A 27,925-nucleotide genomic window follows, 5' to 3' on the forward strand; every position below is an offset into this window, starting at 1 on the left:
CCATGTATTATATTTATAATGAATACAACTTGTATTCATTATAAACTATATCCATGTCCATCACTACTCGGTGTTTTTCAGTCAAACTCAATCTCTCGTCATAGATTCCACCAATCAGACAGCCCATTTGTTTGTGATTGATTTGTTTTCAGCGAATCACAGGCTTTGTTTTGACTAACCGCTATCTAACCAAAGCTAGGCGGCTGTACTGAAACTGTTACGTCCATAAACATTAAGCTGGCAGAAACAAAGGTGAGAGCCTCCTTATGTCAAAGTATATCAAACGAAACTGTTATGTCATGATTTAGAGTGTAGACGAAGCTAGCTGGCTTGTTAATGGCTACACAACACGACTCGTAATGTAGCCACTGTGGCTAAACTAGCTGTTTAACAATCTATGTTAAGATGGTTATTCTCAATAACAGGATTACCCAAAAACCAGTATCAGCTAACGCTAACGAAGCCGGTAGCCGTTAAGCCAAAGCCAATGTAGCCTACTATTCGATGTAGTGGTCTAAGCAAGTCACTGCCTTACTGAAGTATCAGCGGTGATGGTATGAGGATGTTTTAAGTTAGCTCAAACAGTTAGCTTGCTAGCTTCCCAGCAGTGCCTGTTGCGATATGTCATGTCCCTTATAATAGCAACACATATTAACGTGAGGCTCAGTCCACAACAGCTCCGTACCATCACTTCCCATGTTTCTGACATTTTCTTTCTGACATTTTTTATCGACGAATCGTACATGTTAAATGTTTTGACTCCAATAGTTGTTATAACAGGAGAAGATACATCTGATCCTGTTACTACATTGTTAAAGGTTAATCTTTGAAAGTCAGTTCTTCTCGTAATATTATTCTCTACTTACAAATGGGCACGAATAGATAGATATTCTTCATGTTAAAATAGATATGTGTACACCGGAGCATCACACCCATGTCATGTGTCTGTTGAATATGTAATTATTTAACCTAATCGGATTTAGGAATCTGCCAAAGGGACTTCTTTAGCGCCAAGCAAATTATTATTTAATAACTGATTCATTGAAAGGTTATGTTACAAAAGTAATCCCATGCACATTAAAAAAGTTTCTATTCAATGTAATAATTGCTCCTCTCCGCCCTGGCTTTGAAAAGATTGTTTAAGTGAATCCTATTTCATTGATTTATAACGTTATCCACATTCATTGATATGTACAAATATGCGTTCTTAATAATACATTTTATTTCTATAGCGCTTTTCTTGAACCCAACGACGCTTTACATATTTTGGGAGGGAGGGTAGACAAACAAAAACAAATCCACAAAGAAACAAAACAAAACATAAAAGCAGTCAGGAGGAAGTTGGTTGAGAGGGGCGGGGGGGGGGCTTATGGATACAGAGTTGAAGAGGTGGGTTTTGAGGCGGGACTGGAACAGGGTGAGGGACTCAGACTCACGGAGGTATTGGGGAGGGAGTTCCAGAGCTTCGGGGCTGCCACAGAGAAGGCTCTATCCCCGAAGCTCCGGAGTTTGGCCTTGGGGATGGAAAGCAAACCTGAGGGAAGATCTGAGGGACCGGGGTGGTTGGTAGAGGATGAGCAGGTCAGTGAGGTAGGGGGGGGGGGGCAGATGGTGGAGGGCTTTGAAAGTGAGGACCAGGAGTTTGTAGTGGATGCGGTGTGAAACGGGGAGCCAGTGGAGTTCTTTGAGGACCGGGGTGATTTGGTGTGGGGGAGGAGTCTGGCGGCTGCGTTCTGGACACGCTGGAGTCTATTGAGGGATGTAGTGCTGATGCCGTAGAGGAGTGAGTTGCAATAGTCAAGGCGGGAGGAGATGAAGGCGTGAATGAGTCGCTCAGCTGCAGGGCGGGTGAGAGAGGGACGGAGTTTGGCAATATTGCGGAGGTGGACAAATGAGGTTTTTACAACTTGACGGATGTGGGGCTCGAGGGAGAGGGTGGGGTCAAATATAACGTCACAACAATAGACAAACACAGTCTGCTTAAACTAATACCACACAAACAATTATATGTTTTCATGTTTTTATTGAACACACCATGTAAACATTCACAGTGCAGGGTGGGGAAAGTATGTGAACCCCGAGGCTAAAGACTTCTTCAAGAGCTAATTGGAGTCAGGAGTCAGCCGACCTGGAGTCCATCAATGAGACGAGATTGGAGGTGTTGGTTAAAGCTGCCCTGCCCTATAAAAAATACACACCAGTTTTGAATTTGCTATTCTTTAGAAGCATTGCCAGACGTGAACCATGCCTCGCACAAAAGAGCTCTCAGAAGACCTACGATTAAGAACTGTTGACTTGCATAAAGCTGGAAAGGGTTCCAAAAGTATCTCAAAGCCTTGATGCTCATCAGTCCACGGTAAGACAAATTGTCTATAAATGGAAAGTTCAGCACTGTTGCTACTCTCCCTAGGAGTGGCCGTCCTGTAAAGATGACTGCAAGAGCACAGCGCAGAATGCTCAATGAGGTGAAGAAGAATCCTAGAGTGTCAGCTAGAGACTTAAAGAAATCTCTGGCACATGCTAACATCTCTGTTGAGGAATCTACGATACGTAAAACACTGAACAAGAATGGAGTTCATGGGAGGACACCACGGAGGAAGCCACTGCTGTCCAGAAAAAACATTGCTGCACGTTTGAAGTTTGCAAAAGAGCACTTGGATGTTCCACAGCACTACTGGCAACACATTCTGTGGACAGATGAAACCAAAGTTGAGTTGTTTGGAAGGAACACACAACGCTATGTGTGGAGAATCCAAAGGGTTCACATACTTTTTCTTGCAACTGTATGTCATGGTTGTTTAAGAAATGAGAATCTACTCACTGCACCAGCTAGGGTTAAATAAGTTGTTACCAGCTGAAATATATTAATCACTTCAGTAATTACCTAATGGAAGGCTCTTACGGATTTGCTTAGGAACATCCAGTTGGTGAATTCTTTTTTTGACGAGCAGTGTAGCTAAATGGTTATTGATGGATAGATTTTTTGTAACATTTTGACAGAAACTATTTATTTACCTGTGTGCTTTCCTGCATCCCTAGCGCTGTCATTCCAGAGGACTCTCAACATGCCTCAGACCAACAAGTCAGTGAATGGTTGCGGTGATCAACTTGAGGCTTCTGCCCCAGACCAGGGTGAACCGCCACCACCACCACAGGAAGTCGGACATCAGGTGGCTGCTGCGGATGGAGGTCAAAGAGTGCCTACAGAAGACCAGGGGGACTTGGATATCATCAAATCTCCCAGTGACCCTAAGAAATACAGGTGGGAGACGGAGACCGTGTCTTATACATTTTATTTGAGGATTTTTATATAGCAGTCAGTGAGATAGTATACTCTCTCTTGATATATTATAATAAGTACTGTTTTAAGTACTTTGTTGACCAGTTTGGAACGTCAAGTGCAGATGCGGTGGTAGCAGTAACATGCAGAGCAGAGAAGCAATGCTCCCACAAAGGCAGTGAATAACAATACAGGATAAAAGACATTTTAAAAAGCTGCTTAACAAATGTTTTATGAGGAGTGAAATGCATTCATCAAGTTTGTTAGACTTCAATGATACACACAATGAGCTTTGGTAAGAAACATCTAATGTAGAAATATGTTTTTTTTATTCAAAAGAAACTTCTGTTGAACCAGTATTTATAAAAGTCCCAGGGTGCAAATGATGTGCATAAGCCAGTAAATGCTAAATTAATGTATTGTAATCTAATGTAACTAAACAAAGCAACTTGTGTCTTGACAGTTACTACGTTACGTTAAGACATCGTAAGCTTTGTGTTTAAACTATTCTCCCACTCTTTGCAGATACATTGAGCTGAGTAACGGCCTCCGAGTACTCCTTATCTCTGACTTCAGTGGGGAGAATGGGACAGAAGGAAGTGAAAATGGAGAGGTCAATGGGAAGATAGAAGATGGAGAGGATGAGGAGGAGGAAGAAAGCAAAGGTGAGGAAGAAGAAGATTCTGGTGAGGGCTCAGAGGAGGATGAGGAGGAGGACCAAGAGGAGGAGCAGGACAGCGACTTTGATGAGCTGGACGAGGAGAATGCAGGGAAGAAGAAGAAGAAAGGGATCTCTGAGAAGCAGGTGGGGGGGTGAACGTTTCTATCCCTGAATGTACTTATTTCATATATATTTAGGATTCAGTTCACTATTGTATTAAAACAGCAGATGTTATATCTTTTTCTTGTTAAAAAATCTCGTGTGCATATCTGCTGCCCCGATTACTCATAAAAGCACCAAATGTGGATTCATCCGCCATTGGAAGTAGTCCCCAATGAATTAAACACCAAATGTGTGAATAATGAAAGTTATGATGTCATTTTATTGCCCGTTAGTGGATACTGTTAGTGAAGTTAGCTTTATCTATTTATTTTATTATTTGTTATTTATATACCCTTAACCGTCCCACAGAGGGGAACATTTACATTCTAGTGTTAGGAGCAGTGTGCTGCCATTATGTACGGCGCTCGGGGAGCCGTGTAGGGAACGGTGCCTTGCTCAGGGACACCTCGGTAGCACATGGACTTTCGGGGACTTGAACTGGTGACCTTCCAGTTGCCAAGCCAAGTCCCTGTGGACCTCACCACTACCGCCCCAAATATAAAATATCTTCCAGTATTCCTAGGGGACCGGAAAAGTGTTAAATGATTGGATACAAGTTGAACATGTGTGTATATTTGTTTCCAGGCTGCAGCTGCTCTGTGCATCAGTGTTGGGAGCTTCAGTGACCCAGAAGATCTGCCTGGCCTCGCCCACTTCCTGGAGCACAGTGAGTCCATTTAATGCTGCATCTTGATAGTGTCTTAGAAACACGAGAAAATAATTGTATTTATGTGGCTAAAATTCTCTTCTCCTGATTTCTTCTTAACCTTTTTATTCCCTACTCTCTAATGTTCAGTGGTGTTTATGGGCAGTGAGAAATACCCAGCGGAGAACGGCTTCGACGCCTTCCTAAAGAAGCATGGCGGAAGCGACAACGCCTCCACTGACTGCGAGAGAACCATCTTTCAGTTGGACGTGCAGAGGAAATATTTCAGAGAGGCACTTGACAGGTGAGGCTGGATCGGAGAACCACCTCGTCTGTGACCTAATTGTATGGGTTTGTCTAAAAAACAAAACCAAAAAACAAAAACTGAATAATAATAATAATGAATTGTATCTATGTAGCACCTTTCAAACTGTTAGAACAAAAATGAAATTACATAAAGGCCGTTCTAAAAGCTTTTTTTTAAAAAGAGATTTGAATAAGCGGAGTTTGCAACCCTGATCTCCTCAGGCAGGTTGCTCCAAAGTCCAGGAGCCCGGACAGCAAAGGCTCTGTCCCCTTGTTTGTTGATTTCAGCACTATTTTCTAGTGATATTGACCCTTTTCCAACATTATAACCTCTTAATAATAGTTAACATTTTTTTCTTCCAGATGGGCTCAGTTCTTTATCTGTCCTCTGATGATAGAAGATGCCATTGACAGAGAGGTGGAAGCTGTGGACAGTGGTGAGTCCACACTGATGCCATTGGCATCTACACACTGTCACATTCTCTGTGTACTCAGATACTCTCAACATCTTAACATGAACTAGTGCCCCTTTAATTTCCCTTAGGTACGTTTAAGTCACTTTTATGCTCCAAATGTTCTGCTATACTAGCAGTACTACTACCCACCAGACGTTCGGCTCGAGTCACACTATTTTTCAGATTTCTTCTTTATTCATGTCACTCTCTGTCTCAGAGTACCAGTTAGCGAGGCCTTCTGACTCGCATCGAAAGGAGATGCTGTTTGGGAGTCTTGCTAAACCAGGACACCCTATGGGAAAGTTTTGCTGGGGTAAGAATAACGTTCTTTTTTTTAAATGCTCAACATTTTCTCACTAAATCTTTTTCATGTCTTATTCTAAATGTAGGGTTTATAAAGTCCTGTTTCTGAGTTGATGGGGATGTGAAGAAGTGGTTTGATTTTCTCTCAGGTAATGCTCAGACTTTGAAGCACGAACCCAGAGAGAAGCAGATCAACACCTACCAGAGGCTCCGAGACTTCTGGAGGAGATATTACTCCGCCCATTACATGACGCTCACTGTGCAGTCCAAAGGTATCACACACACACACTCCTCCTCCTCCTCCTCCTCCTCCTCCTCCTCCTCCTCCTCCTCCTCCTCCTCCTCCTCCTCCTCCTTCTTGCTACCGCTTCGTTTTGCGGCATTGTTGAACTGATTTCCTCACTGCATTTCCCTACGTGGGAGTCATCTTTTTCCAACCACACACACACAACACACACAACACACACACAACACACACACACACACACACACACACACACACACACACACACCACACACACACACACACACACACACACACACACACACACACACCACACACACACACACACACACACACACACACACCACACACACACACACACACACACACACACACACACACACACACACACACGCACACTCACATCCACACACAAACAATAACACTCACACAAATACACTCACACACACACAAAGACACACTCACACAATCACTCTCACTCACAAACACACTCAGTCTACAAATGCCTCTTAAATATGGTACATGTAGGTGTCATGTACAGCAAGGCCTGCTTCGTGAAGGGTTTTTAGGGGCCGCTATAGAGCCACCTTCAAAGTCTAGCAGCAGTAACTTCCTGTGGTCACAAGGGGGCGCTATGACTGTGATTGAACATAAGGTTTCAGCTTTCTGACTGTGTACTTTGTTGTTTAGAAACTCTAGACACTCTGGAGCAGTGGGTGAGAGAAATCTTCAGCAAAGTTCCCAACAAGTAAGTGTACTACATCTACTATCCCTGCATGAAGAAAGCAATTCAGTTCACAAGATGTTTGTGTTGTTCACCGGATTATTCGATGTCCACAACATGCCTACAACTTTGGAAATGCCAAATGTTTTTTTTATTGTTAAACAAACAATAAATTATAATAAAATAAAATAGAGACTTGAGCGTGCATAAATATTCACCCCCCCCCCCCCCCTGGTATTTTTGGTTTATTATTAACTAGAAGCATCTGCTGATGAAATAGATCTCAGAAGACCTACGATCAAGAATGATTGATTTTCTTAAAAGCTGGACAGAGTTACAAAGTCATGGTCAAGCTATTTATCAATCCATATTTCGACACATTTTCTATAAAAGGAGCCGATGTAATGCTCCCTAGAAGTGGGCGCATAACAAAGTCTCCAAAAGCCAGAGGATGATCAATGAGGTCAAAATGAACCCCAGAGTAACAGCTGAAGGCTTGCAGGTATCATTGGATCTGGAGCCATCACGAATATGAGCTGCTTTGCTGACTCGGGGCCTGGACAGTTTGCAATCATCACTAGAAAAAAGTATTCTCAAGACTATCATGATGTCCTACAAGACACTCAGCCGAGGTTGGGTGGTGCAGCAGGACAATGACCCTACATATTGAAGTAAATGTAGTACAAAGACAATCTGCTGATTAGAGTGGTCCAGTCAGAGGCTAGACCATATCCCAATAGAAATGCTGAGTTGCAGCGCCCCCGAGGGATTTACCAGCCGACAGACGGAGACACAGACGGGGACTCAAGCTTTTTTCATATATTTTTGTTGTACGTCTTGTGAATCTTTACTGTCTGTGTTTTTCACTCTCACTTTGGTGGAGATCAGATTACTTTTAATGACCAATTAATGCATGAAACCAGGACATTCCAAAGGGTTCATAGGGGCCACTGTAGTGTATCTATTATTCCTTCAATACTGACCCAAAGTAAAATTGTTGCCTTATCTGACAAGAGTACTTTTTGTTCATATGCTTTTTTTTAACCAAATGATTTTCTTATTTTTCTTTATTATCAATGGCTTGTTTCTTGCCACATGTCCATAAAGCCCAGCTGAATGGAGTGTGTCATAAAGTTGTCCTATGTACTCTGATCTACAAGCTCCTTCAGGGGGACATTTGTGTCCCTGTTGCCTCTCGGTTTAATGCCCTCCATGCACGGTGAGTTTGGGTGGGGTCCCTCTCTTGGCAGGTTTGTTGTGGTGCTCCGTGGGATGATCAAAGTGTGTCCACCTGTCTGGAGAGCGTGTCAGTCTTCATGGTGCGATGTGCTTGCTTGGTGGCCGCCTATGCTTAGTTTGCTAGGGACTAGACCCCAGTACATGGGCCATACTAACGACAATCAGGCAAAAACTCATCATGTAAATGAAAAAAAAAAGATTGATGTTTTCTTGTGTTTAGTGGGGAACCAAAAGCGGACTTCTCTCACCTCCTGCAGCCGTTCGACACTCCAGCCTTCAACAAACTCTACAGAGGTCAGAAAGTAGTGGCATTATATTATCTGCATGTTATCATATAAATAGGTTAGAATCCCACAGCCCCTACATGTGTATATGTTATTATTAAATATCAATATGTTAATATGGTATAAGAAGAAACTGCCCTTTTGGGAGCATTCATGCTAGAACAGCTTTTTATTTTCACATCGGTCTAAGATGAAATCAGAAGAATCATCAGTCTAATGTTTTTATTAAAAACGTACTGATACTTATACGCATGTGTTTTGCAGTGGTCCCTGTGAGGAAGGTTCATGCTCTGAACATCAGCTGGGCCGTACCACCGCAGGGGAAACATTACAGGTGCGTCATTGTTTAATACTAGCATTAGAACATCGACCAAAGAAAAATGTACAAACATGTGCAGAGGCAGGTTTTTAAAAAATGTTGTTCAGAAAAAGCAGGATTAACACTGGACCCAATGTGCTGCTCAACAGGAGCTCTGACATCTCCTCTTAGTCTTTTTCTCCATCCTAATTTATCATTTGTCTACAGTTGGATTTATTTTTCATTTTCTCTGGAATAATAAATCATTCTTGATGGGAGAAATACTCAGATCTTGACCTTTTAGTGTAGTAAGACAAATATTATGAAGAGAATGATCTGTAGTAATTGTAGAAATAAAATATAAATAAAAGTCCTGCATTTGAAGTAAGTATTTATTCTATACAAAAAGTACTTGGTATCAAAAAAGATATACTTTTCAAACATGACTAATTAATATTACTTTAAATGTTGTTGCTGGCTCTGATGAACCTCATTCAACCTAACTTTACTACCATAATCCATATATAATTATATACTGCATGTTGTATATTTAATGTCTGAAGTCAAGCAAAGGTGAGTTTATCAACATGGTACTTCAGCGCAGTAGTTACATGAAACTCACCACTACTGTTAGTGATGTTGCTGGCTGGTGTCGAGCACATTATCTCTCCAATCGGATAACACTTCACAAATGTTGTGTATTTTGTCAGAGTGAAGCCGCTTCACTACATCTCCTGGCTGATCGGACATGAAGGAACCGGCAGCATCCTGTCTCTGCTCAGGAAGAAGTGAGACATAAAGAAACGACTGATTCTAAACGGGCAATAACTGGTAAATGCTTGCACCGGACTCATTGTGTAAACTTTGTGTGTGTGTGTGTGTGTATTCAGGTGCTGGGCTATGGCTCTGTTTGGAGGAAACAGCGAGACGGGTTTCGACCAGAACACCACCTACTCCATCTTCTCCATCTCCATCACCCTGACTAACCTGGGCTTCCAGAACTTCTACCAGGTCAACACCTCGTACAGCAACATGTACTGGTTAACCTTGACTGTTTAAAAAGTTACAAACAAATATAATTAGATTAAACAGTTTTCGTTTTTTTTTTTTTTTTACTTCTCAATGCTTTAATATTTGTCTCTGTGCAGGTTGTCCATTTGGTTTCAGTACCTAAAATGCTTCCAAACTCTTGGGCCCCAGGAGAGGTAAGGTCACACACACAACACACACACACACACACACCACACCCACACACACACCACACACACACACACACACACACACACACACACACACACACACACACACACACACACACACACACACACACACACACACACACACACACACACACACACACACACACACAACACACACACACACACACACACACACACACACACACACACACACACACACACACACACCACACACACACACACACACACACACACACACACACATTAACTTACAGTTAGTGTTGTTGAGAAAATAATTCTCGAAACAACCTTTACACAAATATAAGAATTTGATATGTAATAAGATACAAATAAAATTGTCATATAACTATGCCCAGCCCCCTTTAAAGTAGTCAAGCAACTCTAGAAAGCCAACAATATCTTTGTTATATTGTGTTTTGTATGTGATATGGACCTTGAGTCTGGAATAAAGATTGGATATATGCCTATATTTATAAATATAGGCTATACGCTATAAAGCATATTATTGACTTTTTTCCAGGATCTATGAGGAAATTCAGAAGATAGAAGCCAACGAGTTCCACTATCAGGAGCAGGTACTGCTGCCACAGACCCACACACACACACACAACACACACACACACACACACACACACACACACACACACACACACACACACACACACACACACACACACACACACACACACACACACACACACACACACACACACACACACACACACACACACACACTGCACACACGTCTCTGGGTAAATGAATGTGCTTACAGCCAAATAACAGTTCAGTCAGCAGATTAGATGAATCAGCTCTTCCCTGCGTTAATGTGTTTTTTTTCTAGGTAATAATTAATCTTCATTAGAACTACTAGTAGTTATGATGATGACAAGGATAGCAATAATTCATTTCATTCCTGTAAATCATCGCTGATATTAGAGTCTATGGAATGGACCTTTACTCCTTTACTGTATGTATTTTTTCAATGATTTAATGAATTATCTTAACAGAACACGTATTTTACCAAGGATAATAATAATATATAGATAAACTGATATTTATTAAACCAATAATTAAGGCAACAAAGACATGAAAGCTCTGCTGTTTATTTTATATACATTAATATAAGTTAACGAGAACACTAATTTGTATTTTATTCAAATGTGATTCGTAATTTGATCTGTTGTCTCTGGTTGTTTCTGGACTGACAGACAGATCCCATCGAGTTTGTGGAGAACATCTGTGAGAACATGCAGCTGTTTCCCAAAGAGGACTTCCTGACTGGAGACCAGCTCATGTTTGAGTTTGACCCGGAGGTAACCAGGACGTGGTCTGTTAGTAAGGGAAAGAGTCAAACAATCAACATTCAGATATAACCACATGCTTTCCAGATTAACAAAAAAAGGTTATATCATATCAAGTGATAATAACTGTTTTTAAAGATTAATTTTGGGTCACCAGTGTCTTTACTGGTTAGAGAGAAACCCCCTCCCACCTGGCTACCAAACCAATGTTCTTTCTCTTTGTTGGTTATATGTAAAGGTGGTTCAGTGTAACGCCCTCCGATACATTTCGTCTTACATTGCCGATAAGCACTTAGGGTCCCATTCATTCATGCTGATCTTTTAAATTCGGCCAGCCTGGACGTTGAAGTGTGCATCAATTCTGTCCTTCCCTCCACCTTAAGGGCCTTTCGCAGGACCTGATTCGGGCCTTTCCACCTGGGAGACGATGTGACTTGTCCAAGAATTTGTCTTGTACATTTTCGCCAGCTTGGAAAATATGTTTTAACTATTATGGAAGCCTATCAGACACACGCACATGAAACCATCTCAATATTTCAGTTTTTGTCTTAGCATATTTAGTCATATACTCATCAGTCCATTGTAGTTGTGTGGGGCATCACAGGCAGACCTGCTGTGACCATGGTCTTTGTACTTGTTCCTTTAGTGTTCCTTTAGTAGAGTTCTCTGTGTTAGAAGGGACGTGCCAAGGAAACCCTTTCCTAACCATTTTGTGTTTTGACGTTTTGTTGCTTTCAGGTCATTAGTGCCGCTCTTTCACTACTGACTCCTGACAAAGCAAACCTGTTGCTGCTGTCACCGGAGAACGAAGGTCACTGTCAACTCAGAGAGAAATGGTTCGGTACCTGCTACAGCAAGGAGGGTGCGAGACACGCACACACACTCAACACAAAACAGACAGACACACCATAGCGTCTCATTTACAGCTATTTATCTTTGATATCTTGATGTACTTTGTTGGGATTAAGCCTTTATCTACTGTTTGGGAAGATTGTGAGAGTCAATTAATGCCGAGATTTAATTTCAGTTGACACACACTAATTGTTTGACGAAACATTGTATTTATTTGTATGTAACGTGTGCAGGCAAGGAAAGCATTTGCTGCTTTAACCAAACAACTTTCTAAAGAGAAAAAGGTAATGATATTTAACCTGGGATAATTTAGTTTTGTCTCATCAGACATCCCAGAGGAGTGGGCTCAGCGCTGGGCGGGAGACTTGGAACTCAACCTTGAACTCCACCTCCCCGCTGAGAACAAATATATTGGTCAGTACAAAGAAAGCAACACATGATGCTCCAAAAGAGCTACAACTAAAAACATAAATTCAAAATGATCTTCTTCTTCATGGCACAGCGACCGACTTTGCTCTGAAAGCGACTGACTGTCCGGACACAGAGTTTCCTGTCCGGATCGTGAACAACGAGCGAGGCTGTCTGTGGTACAAAAAGGACAACAAGTTCAAGATCCCAAAGGTGAGCCAGAGGCAGGATTTTGGGTAAGCGAGGTCACTTCGGGGTTAACGCTGAGTTTTCGGTATTACGACGCTGGAGGACTTCTTACAGCGCCCGGGAAGCAATGGGAGTGAGGGTGTCCGGTGCCTTGCTCAAGGGCACCACAGCAGGGCAGGAGGTGGACTGGGACCTCTCCAAGTAGCAGTCCATACTCCATATTTTAGGTCTGGTCAGGGACTTGAACCGGCAACCCTACAGCTCCCAGTCCAAGCCCCTACTGACTGAGCCACTGCCGGAATACTGTACACCCACATCTGTAGCCCTTTCACATATTTCTTTAAATTTTATTTCATATTTGTAATATTTTATACATTTAGTTACACTTCTGCACCATTTCATGTCTAAGATTCTTATATTGCCATGCTATTTTTTATTATACACAATAGATTTGATTATTGTCGCAGGGAGCCTGCGATCTACAGCAAACGACTGGTTCTCTGTAACTGTTGCGCATATGTCAATACATAATTGTACATTTCTAGCAAGGGTTTAAATTAACAACTCGTTCAGTAAAAATAAGGTACAATTATGTGGTTTTCTGTCTTTTTAGCTTATATTCGTTTCAACCTGATCTCCCCGATGATTCAGAAGAGTCCTGACAAGTAAGAGTTTAAGAAAGACATTTGCTTGCATTCATCCTCGGCTTAAAGCCACAACAGGATGCATTGCTGTTCTGTTTAACAGTGTTCTTCCTCTTTCAGTCTGGTTCTGTTTGACCTCTTTGTGAACATCCTGGCTCACAATTTGGCCGAGCCAGCCTATGAGGCTGATGTGGCTCAGCTGGATTACAAACTGGTGGCCGGAGAGCATGGATTCGTTATCGGATTTAAGGGCTTCAACCACAAACTGCCGGTGAGGAGACTGTACACTCTAAGATAATGTGACATAGTTAGAGATAGAGTGGAGCATCGAGCAGCCAAGCAGGCGTATCAAGTCCTTCAGGGGTCAGAAGCTAAAAGAGAAAGAAAGTTGGACTTGCAGTCATCAGGTGGACATACAACCTCTATTATTAACCATCATGTTACCCTTTAACTATAAGTAAGCAACTATTCGATAAGATCAACATATCAAATGTCTTAATGTTTGTTCACATTGTTTCCAAAACATCAATGAGGCATTCCGTTGCAGTGTCTGACATGTTTCTTTTATTTCCATGAACACATATATTGTAGTTTATTCTGAATGAATCCCACATACAATGTCCTGCTGGCCCAGATACGACTAAAGGATGAAATGTGGATTAATCGACCTCTGAAAATAGTCCCCCAAAAAATGTGCCGATTAAAAACTACAGTGACAAGCAGTTTTAAGGAATTACTTAGCCTTTTTTTATTAAATAATATATTTTTGAGGTCTTGGCAACAAAAAGTACATAAAGTATCAGCAGTTAAAGTACTTACTAGGCAGCAAAATAACCTGACTTTAAAATGCTATTCATATTATTCTATGCCATTCTTAACTTAAATGTTTTTAGTGTAAAATGCATTTTTAATTAACATTATCCTTTGTAAATAAGGCTTTCAGATTAATGTAGTGGAGTAAAAGTATAATACAAGTACATCAACAATTAGATTATAGTTCATTGTATTATTTATTTCATATGTACAACCACCCTGACTTCTCTCCCACTGCTTCTTTAGCTGCTGCTGAAGCTCGTGGTGGATCATCTGGCAGAGTTCAGCGCTGCACCGGGAGTCTTTAACATGTTCTCTGAGCAGCTGAAGAAAGCCTACTTCAACATCCTCATCAAACCTGAGAGACTGGGCAAGTATGTCCCACACACTGCAGATGCACACTCTGGAAACAGCCTTTCATTCCACCAACATAACGTATAGGGATTCACAGTATTTGGCAAACATCCGGATAACATTGTTGAATTTGCCATAACAATGACTCTAAATAAGTTAACACAAGAATAATTTCTGCTGATTATAATATAATGCAAAAACTATCTATGAACAAAATAAACATTGAACTGAACACAAAGGGCCTCAAAGAATGATGATAACATTTAAGAGTGCAGCTTTTTACTAAGTTTCTTTATCACATTTAAATATATAGAATAATTATAATAATAATAATAATACAAATAAATGACAATTATAGCGCTTTTCTAAAAACTCAAAGATGCTTATATGCATTAGAAAGATGCTTAACACTAGAACAGCCAGAGGTCGCTGTATACCTAAAACCACCAATAGGTTAAATGTACCCGCTATTGATTTTCAAGGTACAATGTTCTTTTATTTATCATACAGAACAGTGAGTTTTGATCGCACAGGGATGAAACTTATACCAATATAATATGTGGACTCTCAGCTTTTCATATGATATAGTTTGTGCAAATAGCATGAAGTATGATTTGAAGTGATGATTTAAACTAGGGCTGTCAAACGATTACAATTTTTAATCAGATTAATCACAGTTTAAAAATGAATTAATCATGATTAATCACCTTTCGAACTATGTCCAAAATATGTTATTTCTTTATGTATATTGTTGTGGGAATGGAAAGATAAATGAAAGAAGGCGGATATATCGATTTAACATGTTTATTGTAACATTTTTCTGTGTGTCAAAATGAAAGAGAGCACCTATCAATCATCAAACCGTGGGGTCTTAATTCATTACGTGTTGATTTCTATCAACGGGGGAGTACTTCAGGAAAGTCGACGGGGGGGGGGGGGGCGCTAGTGGAGTACTTCGTGACCACAGAGTGTGAACGTTGTGATCAGCTATTTTAGCGCAGTTTTCCAGTGAAGGGGGAAGTCTCCCTCCGCAGCCCGTTGGCGTAGTTTTGGCACAATTCCGTTGTACAGACCGACGTTAACAGCAGCCCTGTCTGTGCACACGGAGACCGACTCTGTCGTCCGGTGATCTAACCGCCTTCTGGAAAAGCTTCACAAGTACGTCGGTACGCAAATGCGCTTTGTGACACAAGTGACGGTAGGCTACGCATTTCAGATTACGCACATAACCTGCGTACCAGTTATGTGCACTCCTGTACTACAGCAAAAGTATTCTCCGTCAGGACTTCCTGCAACAACACCACGTCATCTTGATTCTGATTGGCCAGAAGATATTATCAAAGATGTTCTATTGAGAAGACGATCACTACGTGACAAACCTTTTCAAAACCGTTTCTGGTCTTCGGTATTTCCAGACAAGTGGCTACTGAAATCAGTCTTACTCAGGGCCGTATCCAGGATTTCCTAAATACCGAGGTCCAAACATGCTAGGGGGGTTCGGGGGTATACTCCCCTGAGATTTTGGGGATTTTCATGATCTAGTTAGGTGCTTTTTAAGTCCTGTGGGGGGTCAGTGGGCTGCAGCATCAATTCTTTTTTAAAGTGTAATGCATGAGAATCAGTTGAATGTTACTATTAATGATCTGGACATGCAGAAGAGGCTAAAATGATCACACAACATTGTCAACATTCATTTTCCATGTCTCTCTCCTTTCCATAACCTGCAGCCTTTCTTCCATCGTCTTTAGTCTCTCTGTCTTCTTCCTGTTCATTACTCTCTCTGTCCTCTACGCTTTCTCTTTGTTCAGTCTCTCCCTCGTTGTTCACTGTTTGCTCCTCCTCACTTGTCTCCTCCTCACTTGTCACTCCTGCCAGTGAATTAAAAGCAATTCAGCAATTTAGTTCATTTCACTTGTTTGTTTGCATTCTTTTTTTTAACTTTAAATCAGTTTTGTTTGATTCTCAAAAGAGAACAAAGATGTAAGCAAATTGTGTTTTATACAATTGTATGTTATTATTACATCATAACAAAGATGTTGTTTTAAAATGATGCCTATTGTCTCTATTCTAAATGAAGACTACGTTATAGATAGATAGATAGATGGGGTTATTAAGCCTACATTCGTTTGTGTGACTGTACCTGCAGTTCCTCCCTGACTTCCATCACTTTCTCTCTCTTTCTCTCTGCCTGTCCTGTCTCTTCCTTACCAAAGCATCGACTGACGTAGTCTTTTCATTATATCTGAGTCAATGTAAAAAGAAAACAATACAATGTTATATCTTCAATGTTTTACTCAAATTGAAATGAAAGAAAAGCATTACAACGTTTGTTAAAAGGTAATCCTTCTGACATTGGATGAATGTAATTAACTGTAGCTCTCTAGCTAGTTTATTCACGCAATTTAAACCAAAGTATAGCCTATAGCTGCAAAATAAGTTAGTGTGCAATGCATGTTGTCGGACGTCCACTGACTAACGTAGAGCGTTCACACATTATCTGCTGGTCATATGATACATGTCCTGATGTCCTGATGAACAGAAACACAAGCAGCCCGCTGGACTCAGATCTCTCGATACCTCATCACTCCTCCTCTGCTCCGGTTCAAGTCCGGGGCCCTTTCTCATTTCTCGAACTCCCCTCCTCGACTCCTATCCTCGATACTTAGTCCCGCCCACAGGAGATGCGAGCGGAGGAGCCGAGGAGGGGAACCGAGGAGAGAGGAGGGGAAGCAGCAGGTGGTTAGAGAAATGAGAACTCCTCTCCTCTGAGCGGTCATTTTAAAGAGACGCCCATTAATGATGACAGGAGGCAGCAGCCCTCTGTCTGATGGACAGATGTGTTCAAGACCACTTATATATTTACTTTGATTCATTCACAGTGCGGTATCATGAGACAATAACAGGCTACAGATGCGGACACGCACACACACATATATGTGTATATATTTATATAAATAAATACAATTTCAGAATCAAACAGAGCACTCTCATAACTCGTAACACTATCAGAGACTGGATATATCCCCCCCCCCCCCTCTCCCCTCTGGTCGCTACAATGAGGAAAATAAATGACGGGCCAAAAGTTGTATTTACAAGTATTACAAGTAAGCAGAGGACACCAAACCAACTGAGACCTGTCTGTCCGCTGCATCTACGCACACACTGTACCACACACACCTACGCACTGTACCACACACACACACACACACACACACACACACACACACACACACACACACACACACACACACACACACACACACACACACACACACACACACACACACACACACACACACACACACACACACACACACGCGCGCACATACAGCTTCTCAAACAGGCTACAGCCGTTGTGTATTTTATTGTGAAGCACTAAATGGTTTTAGAAAAATATCGACTCTTTGTAGATATCTACTAAACTAAAGCAAATAAAGAGAGTAGGCCTGTTATACTGAGCGATATATATTTTACACACTGCTCTGCTTTCTGCAAGGACCTCACAGCTGTTCTCTCTGTAAACATCGCGTCGCGATGAAAGCAGTTTCTAAAATAATATCCAGGGGATGCATGCAGAGCTGTCATTGGCTGAGATAAGTCCGGCCGTGCGTCACGACTCTTTGAAACATCTCTGTTCCCGGAAATGCATCCACGAAGAAGCCGTGGAGGGCCCATCAGCATAGACATATAAAGAGTAGACGCCGCATCGACCGCTGCTGCCTATTGGCGCTGACGAGCCGTGGGGCCGCCATCTTGGACCGGTCACCCGCTCCACTCAGTGTAATCTGTCTGGCAGGCGCAATGAAGTGTCAGCGCATTTTATCAATCATAACTCGCTGAATACAAAACTGATTTTCACGGGGGGGGGGGGGGGGGGGGTTTCTGCAAACGTCATATATGTAGGCATGATACCGGACACATGATTCGGCGTATTTTAATATTCATAGTAGGCTTAACAGCAATAGAATATTCTGGTATTTGATAGCCTATGTTATGTATGATAGGTATTTTGCAAAAGACACACGATATATAATATATACACACACACACACATAAAAAAACACTAATGGTCTATATATGATAGAGAAGCATATTGTGTAGGCCTATACTCAGCTATTTTAATAAGTTGAAAAATGAAGAAACAATAATACATTATACATAGACAGAAGTTATATATCAGTAAAAATGAATATCTATGTCATAAAAAATGAAAATGTACTTCTACATCTATATAAAAAATGTAAATGTTCAAGTTAAACACAAGAACATGACACCACCCCGCCCAAACCATATTTACACAAAGTTGCTCATGACACCCGAATGCCCCGTGCATGCGGCTCCTCCAAAGCATGACTGAGAACCTCTTTCTCATATCTTTGTCTTTGGGAAACCATCAAAATAAAAACGGGAGATTTGAGAGTCAACACAAAAACATTTTAAGAAGGAGGTCAAGCTTATTTTCTTCCTTCTTCTTCCTAGATAGATTAGATTAGATTTTAGATTTAGATTAGGACCCTTTGTGTTTCAGGTGACAAAGACTTCGTCAGGTAATATGCAATGGGAGCCTTCCAATGTCCGTGAAGGCCAACCACCATGAACACAAGAGCCTCAGTAGCAGCATCGGTCTCATTGTTTCCATCACCCATGTCTACAAAAGCAGACATTGACTGGTTATGTGGATTATATTGCACATGTTTTCTGATGGCCATGTCATCCAACATGAGTGAAACACATCCATATTTAGCCTGGTCGTCCTGGCATCTTCTCTCCAGCATATCCAGCATCATCTTGTTCAGGCCAGGCTTGCCATCCACCGAACACAGCCACCTGTAAAAAAATTGAGAAGTAGCTATTTAACGTACTTGCAACCGTAATTTCAAAAAATGAAATTGAACAACATTAAGACTACCTTTTTGTTGTAGTCTCTCTGAGGTATTTGTATGCCTTTGGACCATGTAGATGGAGTGTGAGGGCACATTCTCTGTGGTCCTTGGAGTACTCATGGCCCTGCTTTGCCTTCAAGTCTATTTGAAGATCTGAAATTGTATGAGAAAAAATTAATAAGTCCCCTTCATATAATAACAAAGGAGTTTAATAAAGAGTGTAAGAGTAAGATGTACATGAATCTCAAAGTGCTACTTTCATCTTCCCTGAGTAGAAATCAAGCCTCTTTGAGTTCTTCATTAATGAGGTTCTTTTCCCTCAAATCCCCCAAAAGAGTCCTCACTGTGGTCTCTGCCCTATTTTCTCTAGCCATGGCATTCTTCCTCTCTCGCTCGAGACTCTCCACTCTTGCTAAAGCTTCATTGAGTCTGGCCTTAAGAGCAGTAGGAGAAGCAGGCGAGACATAGCTATGATCCTAGAAAGAGGGATGAACATGGTTTGAGTGATGTTTCACTTCACACACAACACTTTGACACAACTAGAGTATGGCCCACATTCTTTCTTATAGTCATCACCTGTCAAAGCCACTGCCAGCATCGTGTGTGTGTGTGTGTGTGTGTGTGTGTGTGTGTGTGTGTGTGTGTGTGTGTGTGTGTGTGTGTGTTGTGTGTGTGTGTGTGTGTGTGTGTGTGTGTGTGTGTGTGTGTGTGTGTGTGTGTGTGTGTGTGTGTGTGTGTGTGTGTGTGTGTGTGTGTGTGTGTGTGTGTGTGTGTGTGTGTGTGTACCAGGAATGCATGTTCAACATGTCTTCAATTGTGTGTGTATGTGTTTATTTGTGAGTGTGTTTAATATGAGTGGCAGCAAACAAGAGAGATGAGATTTGACTTTGTCTAGGACCATTATGATATGATGTTGAAAATAGAAATACTCACATCATTAGGCTGAGGTTGTGAGTGTGAGGTTGAAGCTTCTGGGTCGTCCTGAGGGGCCACAGACAGGCTCTCTTCAGCTTTTCTGGCTAAAATGAAAAAGCAGAAACACACACACACACACACACACACACACACACACACACACACACACACACACACACACACACACACACACACACACACACACACACACACACACACACACACACACACACACACACACACGCGTCACCCTGCCCTGTTATTGATAATAGAATATTTACATGTATGAATGCTAATAACCGTATGATGATACACCTACTCTTTGGAGGTGAACCGGGAAGCTGAAGATGGAGGGAATAACACCATCTCTGAGTCGGACAATCTGTCCTGTCAAACTCGTCCTGCTTACAATGCTCACTGCAAATCACGGATGACTCGCTTGCAGTGAACCCTTCCCTCCTCAAAGCAACTTCCCACTTCTTTCTCATATCTTTGTCTTTGGGAAACCTTCAAAATAAAAACGGGAGATTTGAGAGTCAACACAAAAACATTTTAAGAAGGAGGTCAAGCTTATTTTCTTCCTTCTTCTTCCTAGATAGATTAGATTAGATTTTACTGTATTCATCCCACAACGGGGAAATTCACTTGTTACAGCAGCGATTTATAAAGTCTCAGTTGGCCATGAACATAATGTTTGCTGGCCACGATTTCGCTGGCGGACATCAATACAGTACAATAATATTCTATTTACAAAATACAACCAATTATAATGTTGAATCTTAATTGTGAAAAGTAATCCCCCGACCCCTGTTCGCAATCGTCCGCCGATTTGCACAGCAATATGCTGCACAGTGCTCTGGCATCTTGAAACCTCTGCTGTCTATGGGTAGAATGTCTGTAGGATGACCGGTCCAAGATGGCGGCCGTATTTCTTGCGCCCCAGCAGCCAATGCGGCGTCTACTCTTTATATGTCTATGCCCATCAGTGTATCCTCGGTTAGAGCTCCTCCAGAGAGCCTCCTCGACGCTCGATGCTCGGTCCTCGACGTGCATTTAGAGAAATGGGATGTCCTTCAACATGGCGCGCTAAAATTCATTTCCGGGTCACTACCGGAGGACAGAGGAGTCGAGGAGTCGAGGAGGGGGATTTGATGAAATGAGAAAGGGCCCGGGCTGCGGTGGTTTGTTGATACATGTCGTCTTCTTCTGTTTGCTTTAATCGAGGCTATGTAGTTATGCAGCGCCCCCATCGGCAGTAAATGGAAGTACTACAAAGAATCCCTTTTACTGCAATTATATCACAAGTTTTGTATACACAGCTCGGAAAAAATTACCGAGGTCCGGACCTCGGTGACCTCAATGGTGGATATGGCCATGGTCTTACTAACTGCTGTCTGTGCAATTTACTCCGCGCGAGTTGGCAGAATTTATTTTGCTTACTTTAACATCATTTTTCATGGTGGGGCTAAGCCATTTCTTGGTATGGGTGTAGCCTACCCCAGCCATACCCTGGCGCTGCCACTGGTGGGATGTATGGGGCGGGCCATTCTGCACATGCGTTACATATTTTAACGCAATTAATTAAAAAAATTAATTACCGCCGTTAACGCGATAATTTTGACAGCATTAATTTAAACGCTTGGTGTTAGAATTGTGTTTTGTTCAAATCTCTCTATCTCTCTATAACTATCTATCGATCAATCTATCTCTATCGATCAATCTATCTATAAGGAACTGCAGTAGACAAAAGGCGTTGCTATAGCAACACGTCATGTTTACGCTGCATTTTCTGAGTTAAATATTACCCGCTGGCGGATATAGGTATAAATGGCATTTGTTTTGACTTCATATTGACATTTTCCAACAACAGAGGGTGCTACATAACACACTTTCAGGAAAAGTCACGGACTGGGAGACTTGAATATATTATTTAAAAAAAGTTACATACAATCAAAAAACAGCTCTGGGTCAAATTGACCCGTTGGTGGTTCTAGTGTTAATATGCATTAAATACTCATATTTTATTTGCAGAGGGTACCAGGCTTTTATTTGAAGCAGGCTGGTATTTGAGACTTCCCTCTGGTTGAGAGTACGTTGGTCACATTTAAGTATTAGTTTTGTTTTCTGCTCCTGTTCGCCGGTTTGTGAAATCTCTTTCCTTTTTCAGTGTACAGCATACCTTCATTTGCTTCCAACGCAGTGTCTTGGTAGCTTAATAATACAATCTTCTTACATGTTTATTCAACACGGAAACAGGTGAATAGCAATGTAGTCAAATCTATGAATCTTCTTCAACAAAATGGTTGATCATTTACCAAACATTGAGCAGGCAAACTGCAGGAGGCAGATCCACTGAGGAGCAGCTGCATCCTTACAAATAGAGCAACAGTGATTTCAGTGTCGGCTTGCTTTCCCTGCAGGGACGTCCGTTTGAGGATCCTGGAGCACTGTCGCTGGTCTGTCATTCAGAAGTATCAGGCAGTCACTAAGGGTCTGACAGTGGATGACCTCATGACCTTTGTCACTGGGCTAAAGTCGGAGCTGTACACCGAAGGGCTGGTGCAGGGGAATTTCACCAGCACGGTGAGAAAGAGAGATCTGTGATGTGAAAAGCTAAACTAAACACTTCAGAATCCAAATTGTTAACGAAGTTAGGTCAGCCAAGTTACAACAACTATTTCCCTTTTTAGTTTTGGCTTTATGTGTCCAGTATTTCTCACACCTGTCTCTGAAAGTACTGTATTAGATGTCAACAATGAAGAGCTAAGAAAGATATATGGTAAGGATGATAAGTTGTTAGTGTTTTAAAAGTTACTTTTTTTGTTCTAATATATAATCTGAATTACATGAAGATGTATGTTGTTAATTAAAAGTGTAGAAAGTAGAAACTGTTCCGGTAAAACTGGGACTTGTGTATCTTCAAATGCATTTAAACTTAATGTTATAACCCACTCCCCTCTCATACAGATGCTTGTTCCACTTGATTTATAAAATGTTCTCTTTGGGTAAGTTGTTGAGGTGTAATCTCACTCATGTTGTTTCCCCCAACAGGAGTCCAAAGAGTTTCTGCAGTACTTTATTGAGTGAGTATCCTGCTTATACATATATATATATATATATGAAGTCCACAAACATGATCCTGGCGTAGGTTCCTGCTGAGTGGAGGCCATGTTGACAGCGTCGTCTACAGACCTGTTGGCTCTGTAGGCGAACTGCACGGGGGTCCAGGGGGAGGTCTGTGATGTTTTTGATGTGGGACAAGGCGCTCAAAGGACTTCCTAACCACAGAGGGCAGGGCGACGGGTCTGTAGTCATTGACTCCTGTGATCCTTGTTTTTTTCGGGACCAGGATGATGGTGGAGTGCTAAAATATACAGTTTCTCAGTTGTTTGCAATAAACAATTTACGCCAGAGCTGTTTAAGTAGTTCAATGAAACTAATATTACCAGGGTATTTATCCCAATTCAACACAAAAATGCTACTTTTAATGATTCAACCCCCTGTTTCAAGCACGCCTGGTGCAACAATCAAGGGCTTGATTAGTTCACGTGTGCTTGAGATAGAACACAAGACTTGGTGTCAGCAGGTTTCAGTTTGCACAGTAAGTATGCACAGCATACTAAACACTGAATGGCTCCATGCCCGGACTCCCAAGACGTACAACACTACTGACCCAAAAGCATATCATAACCAAATGCCACAGCAGTTTTGGAATAATGTTCTGCGGAGCGATGAAACAACAGCGATGGAACTTTTCAGCCTTTTGATCAGCGGTTATGTGTGGAGGAAGAAGAATGAACACCCTGCCTACAGTGAAGCATGGCGGTGGCTCAGTGATGCTCTGGGACTGCTTTGCTGCCTCTGGCACTTGAAAACTGCAGCGTCTGGAGGGCTCGTGGATTCAGTCAAGTATCAGGAAACATGTTTTGGAAATAACCTCATGCCGTCTGTGAGGAAGCTTGGGAGTAATTTGACCTTCCAATGATCCCAAACATACCTCAAAGTCCACGAAGGCTTGGTTTCAGAAGAAGAAATGGAAGATTCTAGAGTTGCCGAGCCGATATGGGGTTCAAACTGACTTGAACCCCATAGAACATCTCTGGTGGGATTTGAAGAAGGCAGTTTCAAAACGCACACCCAAGAATACAACTGACCTGGAGGCCACGTGAGGAATGTGCTAAGATTCCTCAGGAGGCTGTCAGAAGCTGGGGGCTGGCATCACATTTGCAGCAGGTCAGAACAGCAAAAGCTGCTCTACTAAGTACTGAAGATGCTTGTCATGATGGGGTTGAATACTTTTGAGACTACAGTAAACATTGCATTTTGTGTTTAATTTGGCTAAAACCAAATGAACTGTACTCAAACAGTTCTTGTGTAATTTGTTTATTGCAAACAGCTGAGAAATTGTATATTCCAGCAATAAACCTAATGTGCAATGGGGGTTGAATCATTTCGATTGCAACTGTACTTAAATGTTGACCATCAGAGTTAACAAGTGTAATTGTTCTTAATTAACAAAAAATGCCAACAAATATTATTTAAGTGAGGGGGTGAAGGATCGTAGGAGATTGTACAAAATAAAAATAGGGCCTATATCTAAATCTATCCTTTGAAAGAAAACGCAAACAAAAAGCCCTCACTATCTAATCTACTAAACAAAAAAATATATATCACTATCTATTCCTTCTATATTTATTTGTTATTTAATATTTGTTTTAGATTAATTCAGCCATTTCCAGTTTAGACTGGAATGTAATTGTAATCTTGACAGTGTCTGAGCCAGTGTGATTTTTGAATGTACGTCTTTTTAAAACTGTGCGTCTGCAGTAAGCTGCAGTTCCAGCCCCTGTCAGCAGAGGTCCCTGTGTTGTTCCGGGTGGTGGAGCTGCCTCAGAAACATCATTTCTGTAAAGTCAAGTCTCTGAACAAAGGAGACGCTAACTCTGAGGTCACTGTCTATTTTCAGGTAGGTGACCATCATGCTATTTCCCCAATCAAGACAAATTACAGCTGCAGTGTGGTTAAAACTAAAGCGTTAACCATCCATTTACTGTTCATTTTCACTGAGGAAAGATGCCATGTTCTAAATGCTGAGTTCATCCACGGCAGCAAAGTTACTGAAGTTAAGGATCTAACTACTTGTGTTAAGATGTTTACATTTCTTTTTATTCTCTTGTTGTATACATCTTGATTCTCTTGCAGTCGGGGCTGAAGAATCTCAGAGAGCATGCTCTGATGGAGCTGCTGGTGGTGAGTGTTGACATGTTTACTACGGCTCCACAGACACTAGTGACAGATACATGATTCTGAGTGTTAACTAACTATGATCTAATGGGAAGGATTCATTAAAAGAATATCATCTGAACCCTTCTTTATATACTAAAATGTACTTTGACGTGGTTGTGCCTCCCCAGATGCACATGGAGGAGCCCTGCTTTGACTTCCTCAGGACAAAGGAGACGCTCGGGTTAGTTTGAGTCATATTAACTGAGCATAAAGATCACTCATGTGCACTTTAAAAACCCTTTCTTATCTCATTCCCCTCCAGGTACCAGGTGTACCCGACCTGCAGGAATACCTCTGGGATGCTTGGGTTCTCCGTCACCGTGGAAACACAGGCCTCAAAGTTCAGGTTAGTTGACCAATCTGTGTGTTTGACTCCTGAGTTGATTTTCCTTTTCTCTTTAAAAGCCTCCTTTCTGTCCCCGCAGCACTGAGCTGGTGGAGGCCAAGATCGAGGAGTTCCTGGTCAGCTTCGAGGCGCGTCTGTCGGCGCTGAGCGAGGACGCCTTCAGGACGCAGGTGACAGCTCTTATCAAGCTGAAGGAATGCGAGGACGCTCACCTGGGAGAGGAGGTGGACCGCAACTGGTTTGAGGTTGTCACACAGCAATACGTCTTTAAAAGGCTCGACAAGGAGGTGAGACGCATTTGCTCTCTTCCATGTTCTGTCACAATACACACTGCCTTAATATCTGAAATGGTTAGCAAACGTCTCCAAAGCATAGAAATCAACAATAATGTATACAATATAATAGAGTTAAGAGTAGGAATAGGATAGGACATTGATACAAATAAAAAAACAATAAAGTGAAATGATTGTTAGTCAAAGCTCTAATCTGGTTGAGTTTCATTTCTATTTGTTCAAACAGTTACCATATCATTTTATTTATTATATTGTTTACCTTGTATGAATCTGTACTGTCCTGTTTTTCATTCTCAACCTGTTGCTACTTTCATTCTAACTAGAGATAAATAAAGGTCGATCTTATCTTATTGATAGTTTCTGATTTAAATTGTTATTTTGTCGTCCACACTAACTGTAAATTACCAATCTGCATTAGTTTGATCTAATCTAGTGTAGCTAATAATAAACTTGACACTGAGTGAATATAAAGGGTCAAATATTCACTAAACTTTTCTCTGAATACAAAGATACAGTAAAAATGAGGATGTGTTTGTTTCTTTATTGCTGATGAAAGTGAGCAGGTTCTGACATGCTGTGCTCGCTCCTGCAGATCGAGACGCTGAAGCAGTTCTCTCGGTTGGAGCTGGTCTCCTGGTTCCTGGAACACAGAAACAGCAGCAGCAGGAAGCTCAGTGTCCATGTAAGTGTGTTTTTGTGCATCGTAAACTTAGTTACAACTTTTGTTTAGAAGTCGAAAGTTCCTTTGTAAGACTTTCTTTGTTGAATCACTACAGAAAAATGCTCTGACAGAAATGATAGAAAGCTATATTTTGGGTCAACACCAAACATTAACAGCTAACAGAGATATTTCTTGAGAATGGAAGAAATTGAAGAAATGCCCTGAATGCAGGATTAGGAATGATATAACATGGATAATGCTCAGAAGAAATTGGTTGGACACACAGTTTTTTGTAAGTAACGCAAAACTAACCGGTACGATTCTTGTTTAGACATATCATAAATATTTAGACACATATGAACTAACAAAAGCTACTCGTTTGTTTTCTCCATCAGGTGGTTGGTTTTGGGGTGGAGGAGAATGACCCCCCAGAACCGAGTGCCACCTGCAGCCCAGAAAGCATTGTCAACCCCCCCTCCTCGGCCTACGGTGAAGTGAGCGAGCTCACCTTCCTCATGGCCTCCTCGCCTTTGCTCCAGGACGCCACGCTCATCTCCGACATCCGAGCGTTCACCTCCTCCGTCCCTCTCCACCCTTACCACAAAATCCTCAGCTAATCCACTCACTGCAGACTGACATGAGAGCGCTAAAGACCTCTTCGCTGTCATATTAATAATAAAGTTACCATGGAAACAGCTAGCATTCTTATTTGATAAAAGAGGATACTGTTAGAATGCACATCATTTACACGTGCTTAGATCTTGAGTTTAATGTATAGAGCTAAAGAAATAAAACATTGTAAAATGCTGCTTTCATATACTGTGGGGAAAAAGCTAAACTCTAGGCCCATATGTATATAGCATCTCGTGCTTATAAAGCGTGGTTTATGATATCTGGAAAATAATAATGGAAACATGTAAATGCAGAAAAGCATCACTTTTTAAAATGTAGCATAATGGCTTGACTGGCAAAAAATAACTAGTCATCATAGATTGTCATCTAGGCTACTTTAGGCTACAGAATGTTTATAATTGAAGAAATAGGATGCCTAAGTATTTAACCTAGCTCAAACATAAGGATTTTTATTTTTTACCAATAAACCATTTGCATCAGCTGTAAGTAAACACCTATTAAAAGTACAAACTGTTTAAACTTCAA

At 41.4% G+C, this 27,925-nt stretch overlaps 1 protein-coding gene across 1 annotated transcript; it reads left to right on the forward strand.

The window, feature by feature from the left end:
- The first annotated feature begins 163 nt into the window (after window positions 1–163).
- On the forward strand, window positions 164–27,925 carry LOC117445313 (nardilysin-like). The gene is made up of 31 exons (XM_034080876.2): window positions 164–252; window positions 3,040–3,262; window positions 3,806–4,085; window positions 4,689–4,770; window positions 4,900–5,053; window positions 5,419–5,492; window positions 5,728–5,823; window positions 5,963–6,085; window positions 6,748–6,805; window positions 8,241–8,314; window positions 8,569–8,638; window positions 9,313–9,390; window positions 9,493–9,624; window positions 9,751–9,807; window positions 10,343–10,397; window positions 11,031–11,135; window positions 11,862–11,985; window positions 12,303–12,389; window positions 12,478–12,595; window positions 13,184–13,237; window positions 13,337–13,487; window positions 14,276–14,403; window positions 22,602–22,764; window positions 23,233–23,264; window positions 25,009–25,147; window positions 25,384–25,431; window positions 25,596–25,648; window positions 25,730–25,813; window positions 25,893–26,100; window positions 26,699–26,788; window positions 27,163–27,925. Exons 2-31 carry the CDS (start codon window positions 3,066–3,068, stop codon window positions 27,382–27,384), a joined length of 3,336 nt encoding a protein of 1,111 aa, XP_033936767.1. The 5' UTR covers window positions 164–252; window positions 3,040–3,065; the 3' UTR covers window positions 27,385–27,925.

This window comes from Pseudochaenichthys georgianus, chromosome 4 (genome assembly GCF_902827115.2).
Source record: "Pseudochaenichthys georgianus chromosome 4, fPseGeo1.2, whole genome shotgun sequence".
Lineage (NCBI taxonomy): Eukaryota > Metazoa > Chordata > Actinopteri > Perciformes > Channichthyidae > Pseudochaenichthys > Pseudochaenichthys georgianus.

Excerpts from the sequence above, each read along its gene's own strand:
- LOC117445313 (XM_034080876.2), top strand. The coding sequence starts at position 3,066 with ATGCCTCAGACCAACAAGTCAGTGAATGGTTGCGGTGATCAACTTGAG. Across the intron at positions 5,054-5,418 it reads TTCAGAGAGGCACTTGACAG|ATGGGCTCAGTTCTTTATCT; the intron begins GTGAGGCTGGAT and ends TTTTTCTTCCAG. Across the intron at positions 8,639-9,312 it reads CCGCAGGGGAAACATTACAG|AGTGAAGCCGCTTCACTACA; the intron begins GTGCGTCATTGT and ends GTATTTTGTCAG.